The sequence below is a fragment of the Microcaecilia unicolor genome, chromosome 5 (genome assembly GCF_901765095.1).
Source record: "Microcaecilia unicolor chromosome 5, aMicUni1.1, whole genome shotgun sequence".
Taxonomy (NCBI): domain Eukaryota; kingdom Metazoa; phylum Chordata; class Amphibia; order Gymnophiona; family Siphonopidae; genus Microcaecilia; species Microcaecilia unicolor.
The window spans coordinates 163847519-163875407 of NC_044035.1; the positions used below are offsets into that span (position 1 = coordinate 163847519).

General features: G+C 42.0%; 1 protein-coding gene across 1 annotated transcript in view; it reads left to right on the plus strand.

Annotated features, from left to right (window-relative positions):
* PRKG2 (protein kinase cGMP-dependent 2) overlaps positions 1-27889 on the plus strand; it is a 123632-nt gene that overhangs the window by 35538 nt on the left and 60205 nt on the right. The window contains exons 5-9 of the mRNA XM_030204906.1: positions 3315-3378; positions 6831-6908; positions 7917-8011; positions 11232-11300; positions 20971-21072. Coding sequence (XP_030060766.1) covers positions 3315-3378; positions 6831-6908; positions 7917-8011; positions 11232-11300; positions 20971-21072 — 408 coding nt within the window. The remainder of the gene's footprint in view (positions 1-3314; positions 3379-6830; positions 6909-7916; positions 8012-11231; positions 11301-20970; positions 21073-27889) is intronic.

Here is a 27889-nt window from a genome sequence, read left to right on the forward strand (position 1 = left end):
GCAGCGAGATTGATGTTCGAAAAGTCCACTACTCATAATGCTATATTGGTTCCGATCAAGGCCAGACTATTTTTCAAAACCAGCACAATCATCTTCAAAATACTGTTTGGCATGTCACCAGACTACATGCTAGACATGATCAAACTATCACCAAGAAATGCAAACCAAGGAACCAAAGGTTACCTACTACTTCACCTGCCCAACTACAAAAACGTACTATACAAGTCCACCTACATGGCAGGATTTATCTATCTGGGCTCAAAATGTTGAAACTCAATTCCCATAGTCATAAGAAGCATCACGAATTACCTCCAGTTCAGAAAAGACCTAAACAACTACCTCTTCAGGAAATTCTATGAGTAAAATATCCACTGATCATTCTGGAACAACAATACACAACACAACCTCTAACTGTAACACATCTTTTCATTTAAAAAATGAACTAAGACATATCTTCTCAAGAAACCCAATGACTATTCCATGCACACTAATAGTTATCTTGCCAACCACCTTGCCAACCACTGTAAAACACATCATCATGTAACCTTGTAAATGTAATTGAATCAATGTAATCTCTAACAACTGTTAAATGTAAGCCACATTGAACTGAAATGGTCATTTATCGATTTTCTCAAGAGCGGACTACCGTTGTATTGAGCTTCAAAATATATAGCTTGAGCAACAACTCATGCACATAGTGTTGCTCAAATTGACCCCTGAAGCAGGCATTAGTCACGCCGAAACATACCTCGTGTCACGTCATTAATAAAGCACACTAGTTCCATTCTTGAAAGCCCATTTTGTTTATTTTTCTGGACTGCTTATGTTGTGTACTTTGACCGTCTTCATTGCATATTGCTGTATAAATTTAAGCAAGCAACAGGTGCTTAGATGTAGGCAACCTGTTATAAAATGAGGGGGATAGTCAGTGGTAATTATTATACATATTATATCGTTATTATAACAACTCAAGAGGGCTAATACTATAAGGAGCTGAATAAATTTAGGCAGGAAGTATGCATGTAAATGCAAGCATTCTATTCATTTACATGCATGTGTGAACACATGTGCACATGGAATGACAATAATCTGCCTATGTGTTATTCTGTAAGTACGTGCCTATCTTTGATAGCATGTACTTTGCAGGTGGGATTACATGTGGGTGGAATCTGGCCAGAGCATGGGCAGGGATGCACACTTACATGTGTACTTTATGGAATACTAGGAGTTGCAACATGAGCATTTCCACCAGATCTATGGCTGGCATAAGTGCACATGCCTCAACGCATTCTTGTGTACATACCTTGTTACACTAGTATTCTATAAAGGAACAGGCTCCTTATAGGTGACTCTTTAAAAAATTGCCCTCCCTATATTTAGTTCAAGCCTGCTGTTCAGGCCTAAGGGTATAACATCTGGATAGTGGCTGAATATAGCACCAAAAATCCATGGATAGGGAACTTATATGTTTACTGGCCAATGGTGAGCCTATAACTTCCTTGGAACATTGACTTGAATGTTGTACATGAGCTATTGAGACTAGGGTTGTGCCGAATATTCATATTCAATTCGATTCAGCCCTGAACAGTGCCCCGAATACATTATTCATATTTGGTCAAATAATGATTTAAATTCAAATACAAATAATCTGGGGATTTACTGTGCTAAATCCTACTGCAATAGACACTTGATCTCTGATTTCACATTGATTCTTGTATTATTTATTATCTTAAAGCTCAATGCCTATTATTCGTATTCGGCTGAATAATATTTTTAAGTATTCATATTCGACCGAATCGTAAAATATGCTATTCGGTACAGCTCTAATTGAAACCACATAGATCCATTTCCTTCAGATGTCATCTCTGAATGAATAAGATAGGATTTTCTCTAAGTTATGGACCCTATCAAAAAGATTTAAGCTAATTTGTTATTTGTACAACAGTATATATTTTTGCATAGGTCAGGCCACCACATAATTGAAAATACATTTTCCCCCTCATTTTATATAGTGTGCCAAAAGTTAGGCACCAATTCCATGCATAACTTCCACCCTACAACAACAGTTACATGCCAAAATGGGGGTGAAACAGCAGGTATACACGTAAGTGCACTTAGGGCAAGTTGCTGTATATGGTGCCTAAAATATCCATGCGGAAAAAAATGATGCCTAGGCGTATTCTGTAAAGTACGCCTAAATGTTATAGAATAGACTCAAATTCTGAGTTGAAATTAGAGGCTTGATGTCCGTCTCTGATGGAATTTCAAAACAAGGCCTTGTCGGTCGGTCTGTTAATTATGAGAACATTTGACTAATAAAGACATTGGAAGAATTTATTGGAGCACTGGACTTTTCTTTAAATTGTTGATTGATTGAGCCCCTGCCGTGAGAACACGTCTACTAGTTACAAATTGAATAGTCTAATCCTAACATATTTTCCAGAACTAAGTCAATCTGATAGGTTACCACAAATATAACAGATGATCAACTCCTAGACAACAGGCATTTTTGAAACTGAAAAGTCCTCACTGCTTTTCGGAAGACAAAATCATTTTTGGACATTCTGATTGATGATGGTAAAGAATTCATACCATAGCTGCCTGATAAAGAAAAGATGTTAAGAACGTTTGAGATCTGATCTTATTAACAGCTGGGAAATGCAGTACCAACTGATTCCGGAGAGATTGCATGTTACCACCCCTTGATAATTGAATTACGCTAGTATTCTATAAAGGATATAGGAGGCTGATATACCTTTAAAGAAAACTAGCTTAGCACTCTAATCTTTGGTACCTAGTTTTTACTGCTTTTTGTAGAATTGCCTCCTTTAGTGCTTGAAGCCCCTTGTTTGGGGTTGACTTTGTTTCAGCCTTTCAAGTACAATAGTCAACATCCCAACTGACAAGAACAGAAAATTTCATTTGCAGTAAAACACATACAATTTTAAAGTGTTTTAAAAATACCAAATCTTTAAAGTTTTTTTTCCTTTAATCAGTATTAAAATATTAGGTAAATATAGAGGAATCTTATTTGTAGTTATAAAAGCAAAAATAAATAAAGACAAAGTGAAAAAGAAATATATTGGTTAAAAACTTTAAATCTACTAATATTATGTAATCACTAATACCAGAAACGTTTTCTATTAGGGATATGACACTATATTAAATCTATTCTTCTTCAACTTGATCTTCATAATTTTATTACGTTTCCTTCACTCAGAGGATGATTAATGTACCTGGTTGGAGGGATTGCCAGATCAAACAATTGGTACGTTCCTTATTAGATAATGAAAGTGTTTTTTTTTACGTGGTAGTGTCTCCCTCTTGAAGGATTTACCAGAAGAAAAATTGGCTAAGATAGTGGACTGCCTGGAAGTTGTAAGTATGTGCATTATGATTACAAGAGAATTCATCCACATATGGAATACAGCTGGAGGATATAGTCAAGGCATCTAGCATAGCTGGGTATGAAATGGGTTTGGACATGGTTCTGGAGGAAAAGTCGACAAATTTTTTGGCAAGAATGAACAACAAGGAATGGATCTACTTTTTGGGATTTTCTGGGTACTTCCCATCCAGATTGGTCACTGTTGGAGTCAGAATGTTGGGCCCCATGGATCTTTGGTCCAACCCAGCATGGAATGCCTTATTTCCTTATATAATTGATATATCAGAAAACAGGGAAGAGCACAGTTGAGTGTGTTTAAAGGATGACTACTAAAATGGTAGACAGTGAAGAAGACAGAATACAAAATGATGCAGTCTTCCGTATAGAGGACTTAGAGGAAACCTGATCCAGTAGTTTGAGATAATATTCAGATGGGTCATCGAGACACTAACCACTGGATTCTGTTTAGGTCAAATTTGGATGTGGATTGCAGATCTACATAAAAACTAATTAGCTAATTAGGTACTGATAATTAATAATTGGTGTTATCAAGCACTTAATTGGCAGTAATTAGGGGTTATGCGTGGAACTGCCCTATGCCCTATTCTATAACATGCACACCTAAATTTCATAGCATGCAACTCCAAGTGGGCATGGCCATGGGAGGGGCATGGGTGGGTCACGGGCATTCCAAGAACGTATAGAATACCTGCATTTGAGCGCCTAATTGAGTCCGAGCATTTACACCAGCCTTTGGCAGGTGTAAACGCTCACACCCAAAATTAGGTGTGAAATGTGTGCTAAGTTAGTATTTTATAAAGGTTGCTCCATACAGAGCGCCCTTTACAGAATGCCAGATTAGCACCCATCATGTGCGTAATTGCCGCTATTGCATCTTCTTTGGCGTAGAATTAGTGTATTACTTTAGATGAGGCTTATAGAATTGCCCTTCATGAGTCAAAGACAGAGAGAGGGCCTTCCTCTTCTAACTAAACTCTAGAAGGCACTTCATCACATAAAAGGGCATTAGGATTTGGTGTGTTACTGCAAGATCAGTGCTGTTTTCAAAATCCACTAGCAGGGAAGTACTATGGAGATTTTCCACCCTGCATACTTAACAAGGCTAGAGTACATAGGATAAAGTACACAAAGCCTAAACCTACCACCAATACCTCTCCTTTTCCTGATTCCTGAAAGTTCACATACTGTGGCAGATTTTCAGTCTGTACAGTGGCCAGCTTAAGTTAAATTCCAGTACCAGTACCAGTGCTTAACTGAATCCAGATATTCAACACTGCTAAACATATAAGCAGTGGAAGGTCATCATTTTGGCACCATCCATTATTTAGGCCTACTATTGAGTGGGGCCTAAACTGAACATACACACATGAACAAAGTGACCAGAAACAGCTCCTGGCCAGTTGAATTACTTGTGCGGAGCTATCCATTGATATTCAGTGGCAATTAACTGATTACTGCCGCTTAATATCAACAGTGACCACTAAACACAAAGCCAGCTATTTTGTGGGCGGTCTGGGGTGGAGTTGGCACTTATGCAATTAATTCAGCACATAGGGGCCGATGCACAAAAGTTCCTGTAAAAAAATGTGCGTGTTTAGATCCTTGGTAAAAGTTACTGAGTTTGAAATGCTCATAGGACATCTCATGCAAATGAGTTGCTGGCAATTACAGCAAGCATCTCGGTAGGGAAAGCGCCTAGCACCTGTGTAGAACAGTCACTCGCTAAGTGTCGATGCTATGAGCATGCCCATAACTGCGTGTGCTGTATGTGCACCTCCACAGCAACACATGGCTTTCAATCACGCACATATAAGCAATAAGCCACCCAGGGTGTGAAAGTTTCTTTTTGTGGGATTCCAGGCCAACTTTCAGGCCCTAGGGGATTTATTGTTTATATGTGCATGCATGAAAGCAGTGTGTAGCTTGGGACGCACACACGTGCAAATACTATTAAAATATGACAGCAGACTGCTCGGCCGAGAAGCCACCGTCATCCTACGACAGCTCCAGACCTCCCATAAAAATTTGATCGTTAAAGGTAGGCGGTCCTTTCTGTTCATCGCTCAGAAACAGCTCTGCATCGCTCAGAATGCTCATTTTAATACTAATCAGCTTGTTGAAATATTTGCATACGATTCTCATTGGTTGCTAACGCAAACGGTAAAAAACACGCAGAACCCCTTTGTGTATTACTCGCTGAATACCGTGCACACTAAACTGCCTAGAACAAGTCAAAATCAGGCATTGCTATCATGGTGAGTTTTGTGCACCAGCCCCTTAATCAACTAAGTTAAGCAATCAAATCGGACCACATAAAACTCAATTCTATCTTTATGCAGGGTTGCTTATGCGGTTAAGTGCTGAATATCGCACTTCACTGTATAAGAGATAGCTGGCCACATAAAATATCTGGAAATAACACTGGTGGTGGTTAAAAAAAACGCTCACCGCTGCCAGCTGAATATCAACCCCTATCTGTTTAATGTATGCTAAACCAATTTAATGCATGTTAGCCTACACATTAACATGCGCTAAGCCAATTGATTTGTATTAAAAGGTTCTAACATACATTAAAATATGTTTATTGACGTCAATGTTTGAAAGTTCAAACAAACCAACAAAAACAAACTGAAAATCGTTGCCTTTTGCTCATCCCTATGAGGTTCTACGAATGCCGGAGGCAGGGCCAACATTATAGGGTGGCAAACAAGGAAATTTCCCTGGGCTCCCATTCCATAGGGGGCCCCAAACCTGCCTCAAGCTAAAGGAGGCATAGTCTGAAGGCCAGATTTTGGGTCCCCTCACCCAGTTTCTGCCCTGGGCTCCTGAATGCCTAACAGCATCCCTGACCAAGGGGGGGGGGGGATTTTGTTTGATTTGTTTTGTTGCATTTGTCTGTTGCTTGAGACATTTTCTTGTGTTAACAATGTTAAATGAATATGAGTGTTCTCCTGAAGTGCTGTGTGTGGATAATTATTCTCACAGGGGATGGTGAGGTGGACTATGGAGATGATCTGGTTATGCACTGCTACAACCTAAGACAAGCCTTTAGATGCATCATGTCAATATATTTTCAGCATTAGTCATAAGACCCTGAGGAGCTCTTTAAGGATTTTAAATTTACCAGCTTCTCATCAGCATGGATTTTGTTTTACCAATCATTTGATTTTATTCATGTTATGAATTGCATTGTTTTCCGGAACATTCTGCCGACCCCAGTAAGTGCACCAACACAGCTTTGATTGCAGTGTGCATGATTTCAAACCTCCATCATATTTTGCCTTCAAATGGTGAAATGCAGGATTAGATGTCCAAAAGTAAACTGCAGAAATGCTTTCAGTGAAACCCAGTATTATTGTCTGCTATAGTTTTTGTCTCACATGGGATTGCAGACCACTGTAAATTCTCCTTCCCGCTACAGGATTACTATGATAAAGGAGATTACATCATCCGAGAAGGAGAAGAGGGAAATACTTTCTTCATCATCGCAAAAGGAAAGGTACAGAGGTCAAAGGTTTTCTGGGATTTGATGAAGGGATTTTTTTTCCAGCACCTCCATTTGTTTTTAATTTATTGAATAAAGTTTGACATTTCTAGGGGAGATAACCCTAACTGAGGCTTCATTTTGTTGTTCTGAAATTGCCAAGACTTTTCAGGTCTTGGATAGCTGATAGTGGCATGATTTGTGGTGCATTTGGTGCCGTCTAAGTTTGACAGGTGGACGACCTATCTCCAGGTTATCGACAAGGACTAAGAGCCCTTTTATAAAGCTGCAGTAAGCAGTAACGTGTGCTTACTGCAGCAAAAAATGCCTTACTTTGGGGCACGCTCAGTCATCCCACGATAATTTTGGGATCGGCACACGCTACCCATGCCCTAAAAAATAAAATTAATTTTTTAGTGCTGGGGGCGGAGAGTAGGTGTCATCTGCACGATTTGGTTAGTGCATGGGCATTGTTGTGCACTAAGCAATTAGCACAGGTTTAGTGCATGAGACCCCATGTATGTACCTCCAGGAGAGAGTTGAGAAGCTGAGAAGCATTGGAATAAGCTCTCAGTGGGTCTTTTACAAAGGTGCGTAAGTGTTTTTAGGCCACACTAAAAATAAGTGTGCGCTAAAATCTAGAGATGCCCATATATTCATATAGGCGTCTCTAGCATTTAGCATGCACTAATCAGTGTGAACTAAAAACACTACCGTGCCTTTGTAAAAGACCCTCTCAGTGAGTGGCATCAGGATGCCTAAAAGGAGATTCCCAGTTATGGAACTGCTCCAATACTGCATCAAAATACCTCTGAACTGAACCCTGGAAAGGGGATCTTAGCAGTATTTGAATTGAATTTTCTCCTATTCCTATATGAAGGGTCCTTTAAGGCCCTTTTATCTGGTATATCCACTCCCAGAGCAAGTAAAAACATTTCAGGCTGGAGTTTGCATAAATCTTTGCAATTTGGTACTTGGTTCTCTTTTTCAGAGCTGAAATTTCCTTGTTGTCATGTTTGACAGGTGTGTGTGACGCAGACCTTAGAAGGATCTCAGGAGCCACAGGAGATTAAAACTCTGGGAGTCGGGGACTACTTTGGAGAGAAGGCATTAATCAGGTATCATTTCATCCATTCTCTTTAAACTCAGTTTTCAAAGATCCAGACCCTGTCATTTCTTGCAGCTAGAAACATTTGTCATGCCTTTAGATAGGGATTCTGAGAAAGCAGAAAACACAGCATTTGGGAAGGCCAGATAGGAAGTTAATGGGTGAGGGTCATTTTCGAGGATGGCCTTAGTCTAGTCTGACAGTGATTATTTGCATACATTATAAAATTACCCACATGGTAGTTTTGTAACAGCCTTCACAATTGGCAGGCTGTGATACATCTGAGTTATGGCAGTTTACTTATTTATTTAAAATATTAATATTCCACAGTGCACAGTTCCTAGTGGATTACAATAATAACATACATAATCAAAATAACTAAATACTTAACGTGTAATAAAAAAACAAATTCACAAATCATACAAAACAAAAGAAATTTGCATGTGTTTCTTTAATTTACACATGCTAAAATATAAAGGTAGATTTTTCAGAGAAATTTACACACAATTATAATATGTAAAATGTAAGCAGTTATGCCTTAAATCAAGGTACATTTTTGGCCAGTTATGCTAAAATGTTTATAAAGAAAAGTCAGGGATTGTTCAACTTCCATTACTTCATCCACTGAGACTCTTGACGAGCAAGCTGCAACGGAAGGAAACTTTGAGACCAGTTCTGAAGACATCATTCTGAGTCAGGATGAGTCTATAGAGATCACCGAGATATAAACGATGACCCAGCACTTTAGCCATGAAGAGTAACAGATGGCCAGCAATGTGAACTTGTTCAAACAAGGTCCTAAACAAATACTGGCTACAGCTGTTCCAGATGCTTTAGCAAGGAGAATTATTACATTAAGTTGAAAAATAATGATAAAATTCTGCAATCATGGCTTCTATATTTGGTGTCAACATATAATGCATTTTGTTTTTGTTTTGGTCTTCGTGGAAGGCATGATTATGGGATTTCACAAGACGGCTTTAATGCATCAAAACACATTCATTCTTTTCTCAAAGACCATGAACACTTCCAGCATGTCTTTACAACATGGTGGCATAGTGAAATCTGAAAACAGGGATCAGTGGCTATCAAACTGTCGACAGTGTCAATGTAGAGTTCATTGGCATGGAAAGAAATTACTGGAGATCTGTCCTCATGTGAATCATTTACATTGTTTACAATTTGGCAGAAAGGAATCTAGGGTGCTGTGGAACAACATAAAAACTTCACGGCAATCGATATTTCTATGACATGAAACATAAGAAACGTGTCCAAATCACTTAAGGGCTCTTTTACTAAGGTGTGTCTAAAAGTAGCCTGCACTGGTGTAGGCACGTGCTTTGGATGTGTGCAGGTCCATTTTCTCAGCGCGCCTGGAAAAAAGGCATTTTTTTGTGGCCGAGTGCAGCAAAATTAAAACCAATGTGCACCCATTTTCGGCCTGAGACCTTACCTCCGCCCATTGACTTAGTGATAATGTCTCACGCGCTAACTGGGCGGTAAGTGGCCAGGGCACCTAAACTGCCAATTACCACAGGGTAAGCGCCATGTAGTAGAAAATAGAAAATACGTTCTATCGTGTGTTTTGGGAACATGTCAAAAATGGAATTACCGCCCGGGGCACGTGGTAGCCAGACGGTAGCTCCAATTTGACGCACACTGGATGTGTGTAGGCACCTACGTATTTTTTTAAAAGGGCCCCAAAGATGGGAAATGATCTTTCTTGTAAAATTTTTAATTACTTTATAAGAGTCCTACTTTAGACAAATGTTATAGATGATTGATATAAAAGCCATGCAGTACAGATAACCTTGCTGCTACCTGAATAAGTTATGCATTCAACTCTGAATGCAAAACCAGAAAGTTATCTGGATCACAATCCCCTGAAAATTATTCATATATCTTTATGTGGTCACTGGACCACTGGATGTTGACGCTCTTGTGTTTTTATTATTATTATTTATTGCATTTGTATCCCACATTTTCCCACCTATTTACAGGCTCAATGTGGCTTAAATAGTGTTGTTAACAATGTCATTAGAAGATATCATATACAGTTAGTATTGTGCAGAGATTAAGTAGGGGAGAGACTGGCATAGAGGCTGGAAAAATATGTTTTTAAATTTTTTTTTTGGATGGGAGGGGATTGATGACCACTGGGGGAGTAAGGGGAGGTCATCCCAATTCCCTCCGGTGGTCATCTGGTCAGTTCGGGCACCTTTTCGAGGCTTGGCCGTGAAAACAAAATGGAGCAAGTAAAGTCAGCCAAATGCTCGTCAGGGACGCCCTTCTTTTTTCCATTATTGGTTGAGGATGCCCCCGTCCCGCCTTCGGTATGCTGCCGACACGCCCCCGGGAACTTTGGTCATCCCCGCGATGGAAAGCAGTTGAGGACGCCCAAAATCGGCTTTCGATTATGCCAATTTGGGTGACCCTGAGAGAAGGACACCCATCTCCCGATTTGTGTTGAAAGAAGGGTGCCCTTCTCTTTCGAAAATGCCCCTGATAGTGACATTTCTACTGAAATAAAAATGAAGTCTAACCAAAACAACACAAAATGAACCATGCTGCATGTAACCTGGGAAATGAAACAAAATTAAAATTTGGGGGCTGGCAATCCATAGTAATCATATAGCGCCCCTTTTACTAAGCCACTTAGGTGCTTAGGCATGCCCAATGCACGTCAAATTGAAGTTGCCACCTGGTTACTGCGTGGCCCTTGCATTAATTTCCATTTTGGCGCGCGTCCACTCTGCACGTCTGAAAAATATTTTTTATTTTCTGGTGCAAGTAGCGGAAGCGCGCCAAGTGGCATCTGACGCGCGTAGGTCATTACCGCCCAAATTCTTTACCGCTAGGTCTATGGCTGGCAGTAAGGTCTCAGACCCAAAATGGACACACGGCAATTTTGATTTTTCTGCACGTCCATTTTCAGGGAAAAAAAGAGGCCGTTTTTTACAGGTGCGCTGAAAAATGATTCTGTGCGCGCCCAAAACCAGTGCCTACACTACTGCAAGCCATTTTTCAGCGCGTCTTTGTAAAAGGACCCCATAATGTTCTGATATGTTGGGGGTAGGGGGAATTAGAAGATCAGCTGGAGTGGGAATAAAAAAAATTGGTGGATCACTGGGGATGAGGTGAGCAATGAATCTGGAATTGGGGGGCAAGGATCAGTGTTCCGTCATGTCTAACACTAGATCTATCAATGACACTAGCTGTATGTTTTACAGTGAGGACGTTCGCTCTGCCAACATTATAGCAGAAGAGGATGACACACAATGCCTTGTCATTGACAGAGAGTAAGTATGGTCACCACAGGGGCGGCTAATTATGAAATAATCATAGAATTATATGTAGAGATGCTGTTCATGTGGCCTGAACCCATTGTTATGAAAACAATGCCTCCTTTAACCTAATATTATGCTGTTTGTTATAGGATCCTGAGCTGTGCATCATGTTATATTATTCAATATTAGAGAAAAATTATCAAATTTGATTACCAAATATAATATTAGCTAGCAGAGAGCCATTAATATAGAGTGGACTCAAAGTCAGCTGGCGGCAGCCAGAAGTTTTTAAACAACTAACAGCTGTGGGATGAATTAAGCCTGGATGTTTGATGCCGGGCCATATCTGGGAACTGCCACTGAATATAAGAACATAAGAGTAGCCGTACTGGGTCAGACCAGTAGTCCGTCTAGCCCAGTATCCTGTTTCCAAACAGTGGCCAAGCCAGGTCACAATTATTAGCAACATTCCATGCTACCAATCCTGGGGTGAGCAGCTGCCTCCCCATGTCTGTCTCAACAGCAAGCTATGGACTTTTCCTCCAGGAACTCGTCTAAACCTTTTTAAAACCCAGACACATTAACTGCTGTTACCACATCCTCCGGCAAAGAGTTCCAAAGCTTAACTATTCGTTGAATGAAAAAATATTTCCTCCTATTTGTTTTAAAAGTATTTCCGTGTAACTACCTTGAGTGTCCCCTAGTCTTTTTGGAATGAGTAAAAGATTGATTTGCTTCTACTCTTTCTGTACCACTCAGGATTTTGTAGACTTCAATCATATTTCCCCTCATCCATCTCTTCCAAGCTGAAGAGCCCTAACCTCTTTAGCCTTTCCTCATACGAGATGAGTTCCATCCCCTTTATCATTTTGGTCGTTCTTCTTTGAACTTTTTCTAATTCCGCTACATCTTTTTTGAGATACGGCAACCAGAACTGAATGCTCAAGGTGTGGTTGCACCATGAAGCGATACAAAGGCATTATAGTATTTTCGGTCTTGTTCACCATCCCTTTCCTAATAATTCCTAGCATCCTGTTCGCTTTTTTGGACGCTGCTGCACACTGAGCAGAAGAATCAGCATATTATCTACAATGACACCTGGTTTATTCACACCTTCAAGAAATTAAGCAAATTAGTGAGGCAAGCCTTCCCTTAGCTGAACCCATGATGACTCTGTCCTATTAAACCATGTTTGTCTACGCGTTCTGTATTTTTATTCTTTATAATAGTTTCAACTATTTTGCCTAGCTCTGACATCAGGCTTACCGGTCTATAATTTCCTGTATCACCCCTAGAACCCTTTTTAAAAATCGGTATTATATTAGCCACCCTCTAATCTTCAGGTACTACTGATGATTTTGTTGACAGGTTACATATTACTAAAAGCAGATCAGCAATTTCATGCTTGAGTTCTTTGAATGTATGTCATCTGGTCCAGGTGATTTACTACGCTTTAATTTGCCAATTTTGGCTCAGTGCATCTTCCAGGTTCCTCTGCATCATCACCTTTGAAAACCATTTCCGGTACAGGCAGATCTCTTAATCTTTTTCTATAAAGATAGAAGCAAAGAATTCATTCAGTTTCTCCGCTATGGCCTTGTCCACCCCTGAGCACCAAAGTTGTTACTGTGAGTTTTAGCCTCTGTGGCAAGTTTCTCTTCATATTCTTTTTTAGCCTTCTTTATTAATGCTTTGCATCTAACTTGACAGTGCTTATGTTGCTTCTTACTTTTTTCGTTTGGGTCCTTTTTCTATTCTCTGAAGGACAGTCTTTTGACTGTAATAGCCTATTTTACTTCATCTTTTAACCATGCTGGCTGTCATTTTCTCTTCTTTACACCTTTGCAAATATGTGGAATGCATCTGGACTGGGCTTCCAAGATAGTATTTTTGAATAACATTCATGCCTGATTTAGTGTCAATCCTTTAGTTTCCTTGTAACCATTTCCCCCATTTTATTATAGTCCCCTTTTTGAAAATTAAATGCAGCTACAGTAGATTTCCTTTGCGGATCCTTCCCACATATTAGCTCAAATTTGATCATGTTATGATCACTGTTTCCCAGGGGACCCAGCACCGCCACTTCTTGCACTATGCCCTGCATGCCACCAAGGATCAGATTCGACATGTCTTCCTCTCTTGTTGGTTCCTAGACCAGCTGCTCCAAGAAGCAGTCATTTATTACATCTAGAAATTTTATCTCCTTGGCATGACAATGCCTGACCCCGGGGGGGGGGGGGGATTTGGGAATAGAGAGGCTATGCTGGACACTGGGAGGGAGGGGTATATGGACACAGGGGACAGATACTACACATGGGGAGAATAGGAACTCAGAAGGGAGGTACTGGACATGGGAGGGCATAGGGACACAAGGGATGATGCTGGACATAGGGGTAGGGGATAAAAGGGTGATGGATGCAGGAATTTGAACATAGTGGAGATACTGGACAAGGAACCATGGGGACACAGAGAAGGGAGATGGATGGTGGACATGGAGAGAGAAGACATGACAAATAGACAGGAGACTCTGGTGAGTAAGTTAAGACAGAGGAAAGAAGAAACCAGAGACTAGGACCAACTGATTTGAAAAGTAAAATAGCCACACAACAAAAGGTAGAAAAAGAATTTATTTTCTATTTTCTGATTAGAATATGTCAGATTTGGAATGTGCATCTTGCCAGAGCAGGTGTTAGACATGGCTGGAGCCCATGGCTAGAGCCCAGGCCATAAATTTGGGAGGGAACCCCAAAGCCCATCACTAGGCTGCACTGCCTTCAGCTTCCATCATGCTTGTGGTTCTCTCTGGCCAGGGGACCAACAGCAGTTGCTCCAGTTGCACTCCTCTAACACCATCCCTGTCACGTACTGTCTCTATATTTTGCACAGGAGGAAATGCATTTTTTTCTGTTTTTCTGGTATTGTATTGCATGCAAGGTCTGGTTTCCTGTGGTTTGGGTTATTTTTATAATTTGTAGTCAATTATTCTATATTTAGCATTTTTGTTCCATGTGTGTGATCGAGGTATTCTGTTAGCATGAATTTTCTATGTAGCCTTCTGTAGTAAGTTTGGTTTGTTTCGTTTTCCCAATAGATGTATTGATGTTTTAGGGCCCCTCTGTAATATCTAAGGCAATGCCTTTTTCATAGGTAGGATCCTTGTTTTGGAAGTTAGTGCTGGCATCGTAGATTTGCTCTAGGTTATGAGTGACATTTTGTTTTAAAGATTGTTTTATTTACTATATGGTGGCTGTTGAGATGACGGTGAGTTTTATGGGAAAATGTCCTAACTCTGCTCTGCACCCATTAGGGGAAAAGTGTTTGGTCTTGCTATACAGGCTAAGTATGTGTGTTAGGGGACCGAGGCTCAATGGAGGCTGAAGAGTGCAATCTCTTGTATTTCCCCCTAGCCCTCAATGTGGCCTGCAGTCACTGAAGCCTGCACTGCTACCCTCATTGAAGTTATTGGGAGTGGGGTAGCGGTGGAGCATGGGGTGGGGCATCAAGTGGCAAGTTTTTCAGTTTCAAAAAGTTGGCAACCCTGGTGCCCACCCATCTGACCTGTTGGCCCACCCCAAAATTGCCTTCTGGCTATGCCACTGATGTGAAGGGTGGAAGCTGGAGTTGTGGAGGTAGCTGCATTTGTCTGTGGGTTTCTTGTATATGGATGTTTGTATATAGCCATCGCTGACTGAGACTGTGGTGTCCAAAAAATTGACTTTTTCTGGGGAGTAGTCAATTTTGAATCTGATTGTAGGATGGTATGTATTGAAGGAATTGTAGAATTGTTTCAGAGTTTCTTCCCCCCCAGTCCAAATCATAAAAATGTCATCGATGTACCAGTAGTATTTTAGGGGTTTGGTCTGATATGTATTCAGAAATGTTGGAACAGGGTCATACTCTATCACACATTACCAAAGACACCGTTGACAAGAAGCAGACTTCCATTTGATTTAGTTATTTAAACTTTCAATGAATTAAGATTTACACATTATAAGAAGATATTTTGATTAGTACTTCCACTAAAAACAACCTTATAACATTGCAGAGTCTACTGCTTTCTGTAAAGTGCATCACCACTTTTACAGCACATTATACACAGCAAGAATGTGGCTGGGTTGTGATTTTATTCCCCTGAAACAATCTGTTACTAAAGTGCACCAAGATGCTTTCAAGCCTTTCCCATTATTTTAAGTGAAACAGAGAAATGGAAGAGGGGATAATGGCACTTCATCATATTACAGATCTGATAACTTTTTCATTTTGATTAAAATAAAATTCTCCTCCTTCCATCTCTACAAACCAGTTTATGCATTTTGGAAGAATGTTATGGTAAAAATAATGTACAAGAGATATTCCATACAAAATAAGATGGATTTGTAGCTATCAGTTCTTCTTTTTTTTTTTATTCATATGTAAGGAGTGGTCCTGGTGCATGCCCAGATATGGTAAGGGGGGATATGATAGAGACATTTAAATACCCATGTGGCATAGATACACAGGAGGTGAGTCTTTTTCAATTGAAAGAAAGCTCTGGAATGAGGGGACATAGGATGAAGGTGAAAGGAGACAAACTCAGAAGTAACCTGAGGAAATACTTCATAGTACATCCTCCCAGTGGAGCTGGTGGAGACAAAAACTGTATTTGAATTCAAGAAAGCTTGGGACAAGTACAAGGGAGTGTAAAGGAGAGTAAATGGCATGGATGAGCAGAGTGGATAGTCCATATGGACTTTATCTGCGTTCATTTTTCTCTGTTTCTATAGTAAAATTTATTGGTTTCTGACCAGGGCCAGGACAGGCAGAACCACAATCAAAGAAGGAAAAGCCTCCATGAATGGAATAAATCCAATTGAGAAACAAAAAGTGGAGTCCACAAACAGAATGGGAACCAGGAATCCTTTATTGCCAGCATCAATTATATGACTCGACATCTGTGTTTCAGCATCAACATATGTCTGCATCAGGGGTCTCTAAAATATCTTGTTATTCTGCTAGTATAAGGAGCATTTGATGAACACTGAAGACTTTTACACACTGTTACACTATATAGGAGCATTAGAACTGTGAAGCAGCCTTTTATGACATCTGCTTTGAAGATATTCTAGAGACCCCTGATGCAGACATATGTTGATGCTGAAACACAACTGTGTAGGGTCATAAAATTGATGATGGCAATAAAGGATTCCTGGTTCCCATTCTGTTTCAGGACTGGCAAAAACCAGGAGGCTGTAGGCTATTACTCTATACACATGCTACACACTTCACAGAGTCAATAAGGCAGACCACCCCAGGATTGGAGTTCTGAACCAACGAATGTACTTAAAATCATTTAAGGGAAGTAACTGGGACAATATCTATAACAGAAGCAACAAATATGGCAGAAGCAGTATTCATATATCATTTACAGTCTCATTTTTTTCCCTCTTAATCTTCTCATCATTAGAGTAGGTTTATAATATCTCATTAGCTTTCCTTTTTAACACTGCAACTGGTAGGGCCTGATATTCAAAAGGGGTTAACCAGGCAGGAGAGGCTCCTCCCCAGTTAAACCCCGCTGAACAATCTAGCTTCTGATATTCAGCAGCACTTAACCAGTTAGTTCTGCTACATATCACCACAAACCAGCCTTCTCCTAACCAGTTAGGGGCAGGCCGGGGGCAGAGTGTGGGTATAGGGAGGGATTCTATATATGGCGCCTAAAAAATCGGCATGGAAATCATGTCGACTAAGCATATTCTATAAGCAGTGCCTAGATTTAGGTTCAGTATATAGAGTATGCTTAGTTGATATCTCAGTGCCTAAAACTACATGCCTTCATTTACACCAAAGAAAACGTGGCATAAATCCCAGCATGTAGATTTAGGCACACTGGACCACATTTTATAACTACATGCGTAAATTTTGGAATGCCTACAGAATGCCCATTTCCTCACCCGTAACCATGTCCCTTTTGAACTGCGCACATTAGAATTTAAGTGTAATTCATTACAGAATGCGCTTAGTGAGTTGTGCGTGTAAATTCCAATTATTGCCAGTTAGTGCTCATTATTACTTTACTAGTAAAAAAGGCCCATTTCTGTTTTAAAGGAATTGGGCGCTAGCAAGGTATTCCTCGGAGTGTGTATGTTTGAGAGAGTGTGTGTGAGAGTGACTGTGTGAGGAGAGTGACTGTGTGAGAGAGTGAATGTGTGAGTGTGTGTGTGTGTGACAGAGAGAGAGTGAGACTGGGTGTGAGTGTGTGTGTGAGAATGAGAATATGTGCCAGGGTCCCCCTCCCTCCCAGTGCCAGGGTCGTCCCCCCTGCTCTGTCTCCCAGTTGCAGGGGGTCTCCCCCTCCCTTCCTTCCTTTTTCCCAGTTGCAGGGTCCCCCCTCCCGGTCTCCCTCCCTCCCTCCCAATTGCAGGGTCTGTCTGTCTCCCTCCTCCTTTTGTCCTCCACATTTTAATGCACTGTCTATCCAGTTGAAACATCTTTAGACTTGTTTCAGATGGAACAACAATTTTAAAACGCCAATGTGAAGCAGCAGCTCTTAGGTTTGCTTGGTTTTGAGTGTATACCAATGACGGCTGCGTAGGGGAGTGGAAACAGAGATTAACCAATGGGCTTCCTTGTTTACCGTAGACTTGCATTGCTCACTTCCACTCCTGTGCATTAAACGTCCTGCAGCATCTCATAGGTTTGCTTCAGTTTTTTTGAGTGAACAGGGATGATGGCTGCGCTTGAGTCGGACCCACTGCTCTGTCCCTCCCCCCTCTTCCGAGTCGACAGTGGACCCCGACGGCCGCCCTGAGCCCTCACCCGCCTCCTCCACATTGGACAGTCGCCGCAGGTTCTCTCCTTCCTCTTCGTCCCCTCCAACAGTCCGAATCCGGACTTGGAGAGGAGAGGGAGGGCGGCAGCGTTTTTTTGATGGCGGTTACTGCACGTGGGTGTTTCGTGATGTTTACAGCCAGTCTTGAGCAATTCCTAGGCAGGGGGAGGAGTAGGGAAACGCCTAGGTCGCTGTTTGCTGCTGGCTGGGTCGCGTTTTGTTACTGTGCGTCCGGCTGGTGACATCACCCGAGGCGCAGCCAATCAGTTGGATTCGTGACGTCATTTTGATCTACAGCACCTAGCAGACCACGGCAGAAGCCAGGATGGCAGGCAGCTTCAGAACGTTGGAGGTGAGAATTATTATATAGGATAAGAGCTGTTATCAATGCTGATTAGCTTATTAAGCCAATTAAGTTACACACATTGTTATAGAATATGCTTGGATTTCGGCGTGGATCTCTAGGTGCGCTGTACAGAATCTGGGGGATAGTGCCTACTTAGCCAGTTAGTGGTGATTTTCAGTCCTGTAACTGGCTAAGTAACTGCACAAAGTTAGAACAGCAAAGAGGCTGTCCTTACTTTATGGCTAAAGTTAACTGGGCACTGGTCTGAATATCGGCTGGGCCTAGTTAACTTCCAGATGACCGCTGATTCCTGGATATTCAATGTTGGAAGCTGTGCATGCCCCTGCATTGAATATCTAGTGTCAGGTTAGCCCATGGCTGTGAGAAGCTGTAACGCTGCTTAACGCCACAGGCTGAATATCGGGCGGTTACTTTCAAAGAAGATAGTCACTTACACTCTTTGTTAGAGGTGCTAGAAAACTCAGGAACTCTGAGGCTCCAGTGTAGCATGTCTTGGCCTTAGTTGGAGGTGTTGGTCTCCTGGAAAAAGGTAGCTGCAAGCAAGAGTGGACTGACCAGTCAATCAATAGCAGGCACAGCAAACAGGGAAAAATCACTACTGGAAACAGGGGCGTAGTAACGGGTGGGCCTGGATGGGCCCAGGCCCACCCAGTTTTGTCTCAGGCCTATCCTCACCTTCTCCCACCCCCGCCATAGCGCTGCCTCCTCTCCTGCACTTCATGGTCTCCGTCTCCCACCCCCGTGGCAGCGTTCTATCGGCGCTGCCTGCCTGACAGCTGACAGACGTGGCGCGACGTCCTCCTGCTCTGGGGCCTTCCCTTTGCCGTGTTGATTCAACTTCCTGTTTATGCAGGGCGGATTGCACGTGGCAGAGGGAAGGTCCCAGAGCAGGACGTCGTCGCGCCGTGTCTGTCAGCTGTCAGGCAGGCAGCACCGATAGAGCGCTGCCGTGGGGGTGGGAGACGGAGACCATGAAGTGCAGGAGAGGAGGCAGCGCCACGGTGGGAGAAGGTGAGTGGAGGCAGCACCGATAACTTTAAATGTGCTGGACAGACGCGCGCGTGTGTGTGTGTGGGTGGGGGGGGGGGGGGGGTTGTAGTGCCCACCCATCCAACCCGCTGGTCCACCCAAAAATTGTCTTCTGGCTACGCCACTGACTGGAAAGCAGCATAAACCAGAGAAAGTAGAGGCTGACCGAAAGACAGACCACCACAGGGGATGTTGCTTATTAACACTTTATTCAGAGCACCTGTAGAAGGACCCAACACTGGCCATGTTTCAGCTGGAAAACCCGCCTGCCTCAGGAGTCACAACAAATGTCTCTATTGACAAAAGGAGTGTGTAGTCGCTGGTGCAGAGATACTTGTAAATCACAAAGAAAAAAAGAAAGGCACTGGTCAGACATGAAGCCTCAAGCAATCACCATAGCAGCACTGTATGTGGTGATTGCTTGACAATTCACATCTGACCAGTGCCTTCCTTTTGTTTTCTTTGTGATTTACAAGTATCTCTGCACCAGCCACTATACACTCCTTTTATCTAAAGAGATATTTTGTTGTGACCCCTGAGGCACGTTCTCCCATTCATGCAATCAATAGGTTCAGTGTTCAAGAGCTCAAACAGTAGGGAGCCATCAGTAATAATATGTTAGGTATTCTGACTATGGTAGTTAGAAATCTCTTCCTTATTTGTGCTGTAGCTAGTTTTCTAGAGCATTTGAGCTGGATGAATGTTTCCCTCACACGTAAAGTCAGCATCCAGGGAGGCTAGGAGCCAAAGACCAAGATTTGAAATGAACACAGGGTTTTATAACCCTGGCTAGTTCCCTCCAAAATTAATCTCCTCCCCTGATTATACTATTAGACATAAGGGAATCTCCTCTTTAGCAATCAGTGATGTCATAGTAAAGTAAAAGTATATTAATTTAGCAGAGCTGCTAAGTGTCACTGTGGTGACCCTTAAAGCGGGACTCTGGGGTCATTAAACTTATGGGCCCTTTTACCAAACTGCGGTAAAAAGTGACCTTAGTGTGTGCGCACGCAGGTCATTCGGGTGTGCTAAGCCCATTTTTCCCGCATGGGTAAAATGGCCGAACTTTCTAATTTTTTCATTAATGGCCAATTGCTAATTTTCCCATTAGCACATGAGCTTCTATCGCCACCTATTTTGTAGGTGATAAGGGCTCATGTGCTCATCAGTGTGCGGCGAAGTAGCCATGGTAACCGATTAGCGCAGTACACTCCTACTCTCTGCCCCCGACCCACCCCCAGCACTAAAAAATAACATCTATTTTTGAGCACATGAGAAGTGCGTGCCAATACCAAAATTATTTCAGGATGCCTGAACGCAGAATGCATAAGGCATTTTAAGCTGTGGTAAGTACACAATAGTGCTTACTGCAGCTTAGTAGAAGGACCCCTTAATAAACAAAATAGAAAAAGGAAAATAAGATCATACCTTTTGTTATTGTACTAACAATAGATTTTCTCACTTTTCTTTCTTAGCTCCTTCAACCAAATGGTGGGCACTTACCAGGAACTGCAGAGCTACCTGCGGAAGTATGTATACCAGCTGGCACTCAGCGACCATGACCGCAGGACTGCTGGGTATGTAGATGCCAAGTAACAGTCCACTGAGCTTTTAACACCATTGGAGATTAATTTATTTGAGTAGTGACAACAGAGTGTAAAGTTGTATCATCCCACATTGACCTGTACAGCCTCTCTACCAGTCCTATAATATTTAGCCACTACACTCAGCATTTTGTTTTAAAACTCTTACCATGGCAGTTAAAAAATATCTATATATTCAGCATCACTAATCAAGTTCCTGGAGGAAAAGTCCATATCCTGTTATTGAGATGGACATGGAGGAAGCCACTGATTGCCCCGGGATTGGTAGCATGGAATGTTGCTACTAATTGGGTTTCTGCCAGGTACTTGTGACCTGAATTGGCTGCTGCTGCAAGCAGGATACTGGGCTAGATGGACCTTTGGTCTGACCCAGTATGGCTATTCTTATGTTCTTATGGAACCAATGCAACATCACTCCTGAGATCTCTAGACATCTAAATGTGTTCAGGAGAATATAGTTATCATTGGTGTCAAGGCCAAGTGAGAGATTCAGCATAATGAAGAGGGAATCCCTAGCTTTGTCTGGCTCTCTCTGTACATCACCCACCAAGGCTACCAACAAAGTCTCCGTGCCATATATAGGATGGAATCTCGAGTGAAAAGAGTCAAGGATCCCAAGCAAATCATGATAAACATAAGGCTGAATAGCAATTGTCTTCTCCACACACTTTACCAGATAAGGAATGTTAGCAATAGGCCAGTAATATTCTAAAACTGAAGGATCTAGTAAATGTTCAGCAATAAGCAACTTCATTGGGTCAAGCAGACAAGATTCAGCCAAAGAATTATTATCAAGACATTAGAATCCACATAAATAGATCCTTTAGCACTGAGAGATATGGATATAAACTACAGAATCTCTCTGCATTGGAAAACGTTTCATCAACCTGTATATTATACTAAAAAGTTGAAACTAATCCTGTGTTCGAAAAGCTAGGAACTCGCTTCCATTCAGAGACAAAGAAAAAGATTTGAAATGGCATAATTGGCAGTTGATTACAACAATCACTCATATTCTCCCCAAATTAATCAGGACTGGATTTTAAATCTAATTTTTTTGCTCTCCTGTCACCCCATGAACTTTTTTGTAATTGAGACATGAAAAGAGATTAGCAACTGATGAAACCAGGGTAGTGATTCATAATTGAAATCTTAATTACAGAATCCAAGGGTAACAAATTTGCATCAGAACAAAAAAAACTAGGTCAATTACATGGCCATCCTCATGCATAAATTGAGATGTAGCCTAAACAAATCTTATCAAGTCCAGAAATTCCTGCTGAGCAAATCCCACCAGATTAGCATAGTGAACATTAAAATCACGCAGCACAATCAGTCTGGAGCGATTCACTACTGCCTCTGCAATGATGTTTGACATGCAGGCTTATTTTCGGAAGAGAAGGGCGCCCATTTTTCGACACAAATCGGGAGATGGGCGTCCTTCTCCCAGGGCCGCCCAAATCGGCATAATTGAAAGCTGATTTTGGGCGTCCTCAACTGCTTTCTGTTGCGGGGACGAGCAAAGTTCATGGGGGTGTGTTGGAAGCGCAGCGAAGGTGGGACTGGGGCATGCCTAACACATGGGCGCCCTTGACCAATAATGGAAAAAAGAAGGGCATCCCTTACGAGCACTTGGGCAACTTTACTTAAAAACGTTTTAAAATATTTTTTGCCAGCCTCTATGCCAGCCTCAAATGTCATACCCAGATCCATCACAGCAGTATGCAGGTCCCTGGAGCAGTTTTAGTGGGTGCAGGGCACTTCAGACCGGCAGACCCAAGCCCATACCCCCCCACCTGTTACACTTGTGGTGGTAAATGTGAGCCCTTCAAAACCCACCAGAAACCCACTGTACCCACATGTAGGTGCCCCCTTCACCCCTTAAGGCTATGGTAGTGGTGTACAGTTGTGGGTAGTGGGTTTTGGGGGGGGGGTTAGGTGGGCTCAGCACCCAAGATAAGGGAGCTATGTACAAGGGAGCTATTTCTGAAGTACACTGCAGTGCCCCCTAGGGTGCACGGTTGGTTTCTTGGCACGTCAGGGGGACCAGTGCACTACGACTGCTGGTTCCTCCCATGACCAAATGGCTTGCATTTGGTCGTTTCTGATATGGGCGTCCTCAGTTTCCATTATTGGTGAAAATCAGGGACAACCATCTCTAAGGACGACCATCTCTAAGGTTGACCTAAATTTCGCGATTTGGTCATCCCCGATCGTATTATCGAAATAAAAGATGGGCGCCCATCTTGTTTCGGTAATACGGGTTTCCCCGCCCCCTCACCAGGACGTCCTGCATTGGGCACGTGAAGACGCTTACACGGCTTAGTAAAAGGGCCCATTAAATACTACATCTACCCCCCCCCCCCCCAATATCCTACCATTAGAGCCAGACCTGGGTTAATGGAGTATATATGATAGTAAAGTTTGGAGGACACAGCAGGATTTTTCAGGCATTCTGACTGCAAAATGAATAGTACCAATCTTTCACACAAGATGTATGTATATGTCTGAAGTGTTAAACTGTAGAGCAGGGGTATCAAACTGCAACCCTGGATGTCCACAAATCAATCATGTTTTCAGGATATCCTTAATGAAAATGCATAACAAAAAATATAATAGCGGGGCATAAAAAATCTCAACACACCCCTGATCAAGTGTATTGTGAATTAACCAAAAAAGAGAAAAATGATCAAGGTGTCTAGGGGGCCCTTTCACTAAGCTATGTAGGTGTCTACGCTCACCCAATGTGTGCCAGTTACCGCCTAGTTACCATGTGGCCCTTACAGTAATTTCAATTTCTGGTGCGTGGCAGCTATGCGCGTCAAATGGCATTTGGCGCACATAGACCATTACCGCCTGGTCACCGAGTGAGACCTTACCGCTAGGCCAATTGCTTGCGGTAAGGTCTCAGACCCAAAATGGACGCGCGGCAATTTTCATTTTGCCGCACGTCCATTTTCAGCAAAAAAAAGGGGATTTTTTTGTAGGTGCGCTAAAAAATAATTCTGCACATGCCCAAAACACGCGTCTAGATTACCACCGGCCATTTTTCAGCGCACCTTAGTAAAAGGACCCCCTAATTAACAAATCAATAATTAAAAACAAGATTTTTTGAAATATATGAAGTGTGCTCAGAACCTAGTGCTACCCGAATAGGGTAATACCCACCGATCTCATCATTGCACATTTGAGAGAATGATGAAAGATAATGCAGTCCATTAGCAGTCATCTTCTAAAGCAGATGCACCCTGAGGTGCTAATATACTCTTATGAACCGAAACAAAAAAATATGGCTAGTCTCTCAATTGATTTTTTAGAATGATTTTGTTTTGATTGATCTCTCATACATGAGATATAAGTGCATATAACAGAGGTGGTGCTTGCAAATAAATCCTAAATATTCATTAGGAAAATCCTGAAAACCTGACTGATTTGTGGCTTTCCAGGATTACAGTTTGACTCCCTTGCTGTAAAGTACATTCAGATCTGAGATGGATGAAATACCTAATATAAATCCAAATTTTTCTAACTAGGTATCCTAAGAAAATTAGCACATTTTCAGTTAACTGTGGTTTCATTTGATTAAAAGGTGGGCTAAAGTGTCAAAAAACAAAAAACCAACAACCCTGAACTACTAACACCCAAGAAGCCTTTTTTCTCCTATTCTGACTTTGACAATAGAATAAATTGTTTAGATTTGGATGCATGTGACTTTCTTCAATTTCCAGAACTCACACCTGCTCCCTTAGAAAGCAGACAGCGCTTAGATCAGCAGAAGATCTTTTGAATTATTCTGAATTTAAAATCTGAAAGAAAGGAGAGGCTAGAAAAATGAACTGAGGTGCTCAATCAGGCATATCTCTTTGGTGGAACAAACTGTGCTATCAGCTGTTAAAATGAAACCTCTGATTAATAAGCTTGCAGTGTTAACTGTTGTTTTATGGAGAATGTGGAAAGAATTGTTGAACCAGAGAACTTGCTGCACTGACCCCTCCACCCCCCCCCCCCCCGTACTATATTTATCAGCCCTAAATGTTCTGCATAATCTGATGTGTTGATAAGGGTGCAATTAGAAATTCAGTTCCCATTGTGTTCATGCATCCTATTGCATGACAACAACCTTCCTGACCGGCTTGTTTATGAAACCTCTTGGAGAGCTTTTTTCATTTCAATGAAAATTCTGCAGAACTGCATAACAAATACCTCATTTATTAAAGGGGAGCGGATGTCCATTCAGACTGCAATGATGTACACTCTGGCAGCCAGGAACAATAGAGCCAGGCAATCAAATTAAAATGATTTCCCATTTCTCAAAATTGTACATAACACATTCATACATTATCCACTGAATGCGAGCAGATCCAATTTATTCAACAGCAATGGGGAAAAATATACATTATGGGCTTCACTGTCAACACCGGAAGGAAAGAAGCATTAATGCTGATCAATTTGTACACTTCTTTGGTCATTTGCACAGGTTTGCCCACAAAGTACACAGTTTTTTGTTTTGTTTTTAAATAATTAGATGATATCAAAGGTTGGTCCAGTCCAGGGACTCAGTAGCAGTGTCTTCCACTGTCATATAAAGGACTTGAATTTAAATCATGACTGGGAATGCTGCAGAAGCATTTAGACCACTGCACAATGGTGACACCTAGTGGCTTTTTTTTGTTATCCTTAGAGCTGGTGACTGCATTGATTGGGCTAAGCAAGTTGGGGGTGCGAGGGAAACGGACAAAAATCTCTGGGCAGTTGTGAATGAAGGCTTATGGCCCTAGGATCCCAATCCAATTCCAAATGAGCTGGAAGTCCAAAGGAGCAGGAGGAAACTGCTGGGAAGTGATTAAAAAAAAAGGGCTAAAACAGGTGTGCAGCATTGTCCCTGCTCGCAGAGGGAAAGAGGATCTTTGGTTTAGCTATATACGCAGGGTTCCTGATCCTGTGCACATTTCCCCACCCCTCCTGAACAACAATAAAATCAGCACACACCATGTACTCCCTGCATGAATTTCAAATATGATGAAGAGAAAACATGAAAATGAAAAACAAGTGTACAGTACAGTCTCGATTATCTGACCTAAATGGGACCAAACCATTGTCAGATAAGTGAAAATCCAGATAATATGGAAAAGAACGTAACCCTTCAAACAATGCATAAACAAAGGCATACAGATTCCGATTGGAGAACTAAAACATAATTACTGTACATGTGCTTGTTCAAAAGCAAAGGTTTTTAATAGAAATAAACATGATGATGTCACCAGGGGGTCCATAGGATATGCCAGATGGTCGGATTAGCGAAGGTTGGGTAATCGAGACTATACTGTAATTAAAATATAGGAGCCATTATTTTAAAGCATTTATCTTGATAGCTTCATCTAGTACCTGGAGAAATGCAACGGAGAGACATTCAATGGCACTAACCAAATAATGCTGTTGAATATACAGTGGGGGAAATAAGTATTTGATCCCTTGCTGATTTTGTAAGTTTGCCCACTGACAAAGACATGAGCAGCCCATAATTGAAGGGTAGGTTATTGGTAACAGTGAGAGATAGCACATCACAAATTAAATCCGGAAAATCACATTGTGGAAAGTATATGAATTTATTTGCATTCTGCAGAGGGAAATAAGTATTTAATCCCTCTGGCAAACAAGACCTAATACTTGGTGGCAAAACCCTTGTTGGCAAGCACAGCGGTCAGACGTCTTCTGTAGTTGATGATGAGGTTTGCACACATGTCAGGAGGAATTTTGGTCCACTCCTCTTTGCAGATCATCTCTAAATCATTAAGAGTTCTGGGCTGTCGCTTGGCAACTCGCAGCTTCAGCTCCCTCCATAAGGTTTCAATGGGATTAAGGTCTGGTGACTGGCTAGGCCACTCCATGACCCTAATGTGCTTCTTCCTGAGCCACTCCTTAGTTGCCTTGGCTGTATGTTTTGGGTCATTGTCGTGCTGGAAGACCCAGCCACGACCCATTTTTAAGGCCCTGGCGGAGAGAAGGAGGTTGTCACTCAGAATTGTACAGTACATGGCCCCATCCATTCTCCCATTGATGCGGTGAAGTAGTCCTGTGCCCTTAGCAGAGAAACACCCTCAAAACATAACATTTCCACCTCCATGCTTGACAGTGGGGACGGTGTTCTTTGGGTCATAGGCAGCATTTCTCTTCCTCCAAACACGGCGAGTTGAGTTCATGCCAAAGAGCTCAATTTTTGTCTCATCTGACCACAGCACCTTCTCCCAATCACTCTCGGCATCATCCAGGTGTTCACTGGCAAACTTCAGATGGGCCGTCACATGTGCCTTCCGGAGCAGGGGGACCTTGCGGGCACTGCAGGATTGCAATCCGTTATGTCGTAATGTGTTACCAATGGTTTTCGTGGTGACAGTGGTCCCAGCTGCCTTGAGATCATTGACAAGTTCCCCCCTTGTAGTTGTAGGCTGATTTCTAACCTTCCTCATGATCAAGGATACCCCACGAGGTGAGATTTTGCGTGGAGCCCCAGATCTTTGTCGATTGACAGTCATTTTGTACTTCTTCCATTTTCTTACTATGGCACCAACAGTTGTCTCCTTCTCGCCCAGCGTCTTACTGATGGTTTTGTAGCCCATTCCAGCCTTGTGCAGGTGTATGATCTTGTCCCTGACATCCTTAGACAGCTCCTTGCTCTTGGCCATTTTGTAGAGGTTAGAGTCTGACTGATTCACTGAGTCTGTGGACAGGTGTCTTTCATACAGGTGACCATTGCCGACAGCTGTCTGTCATGCAGGTAACGAGTTGATTT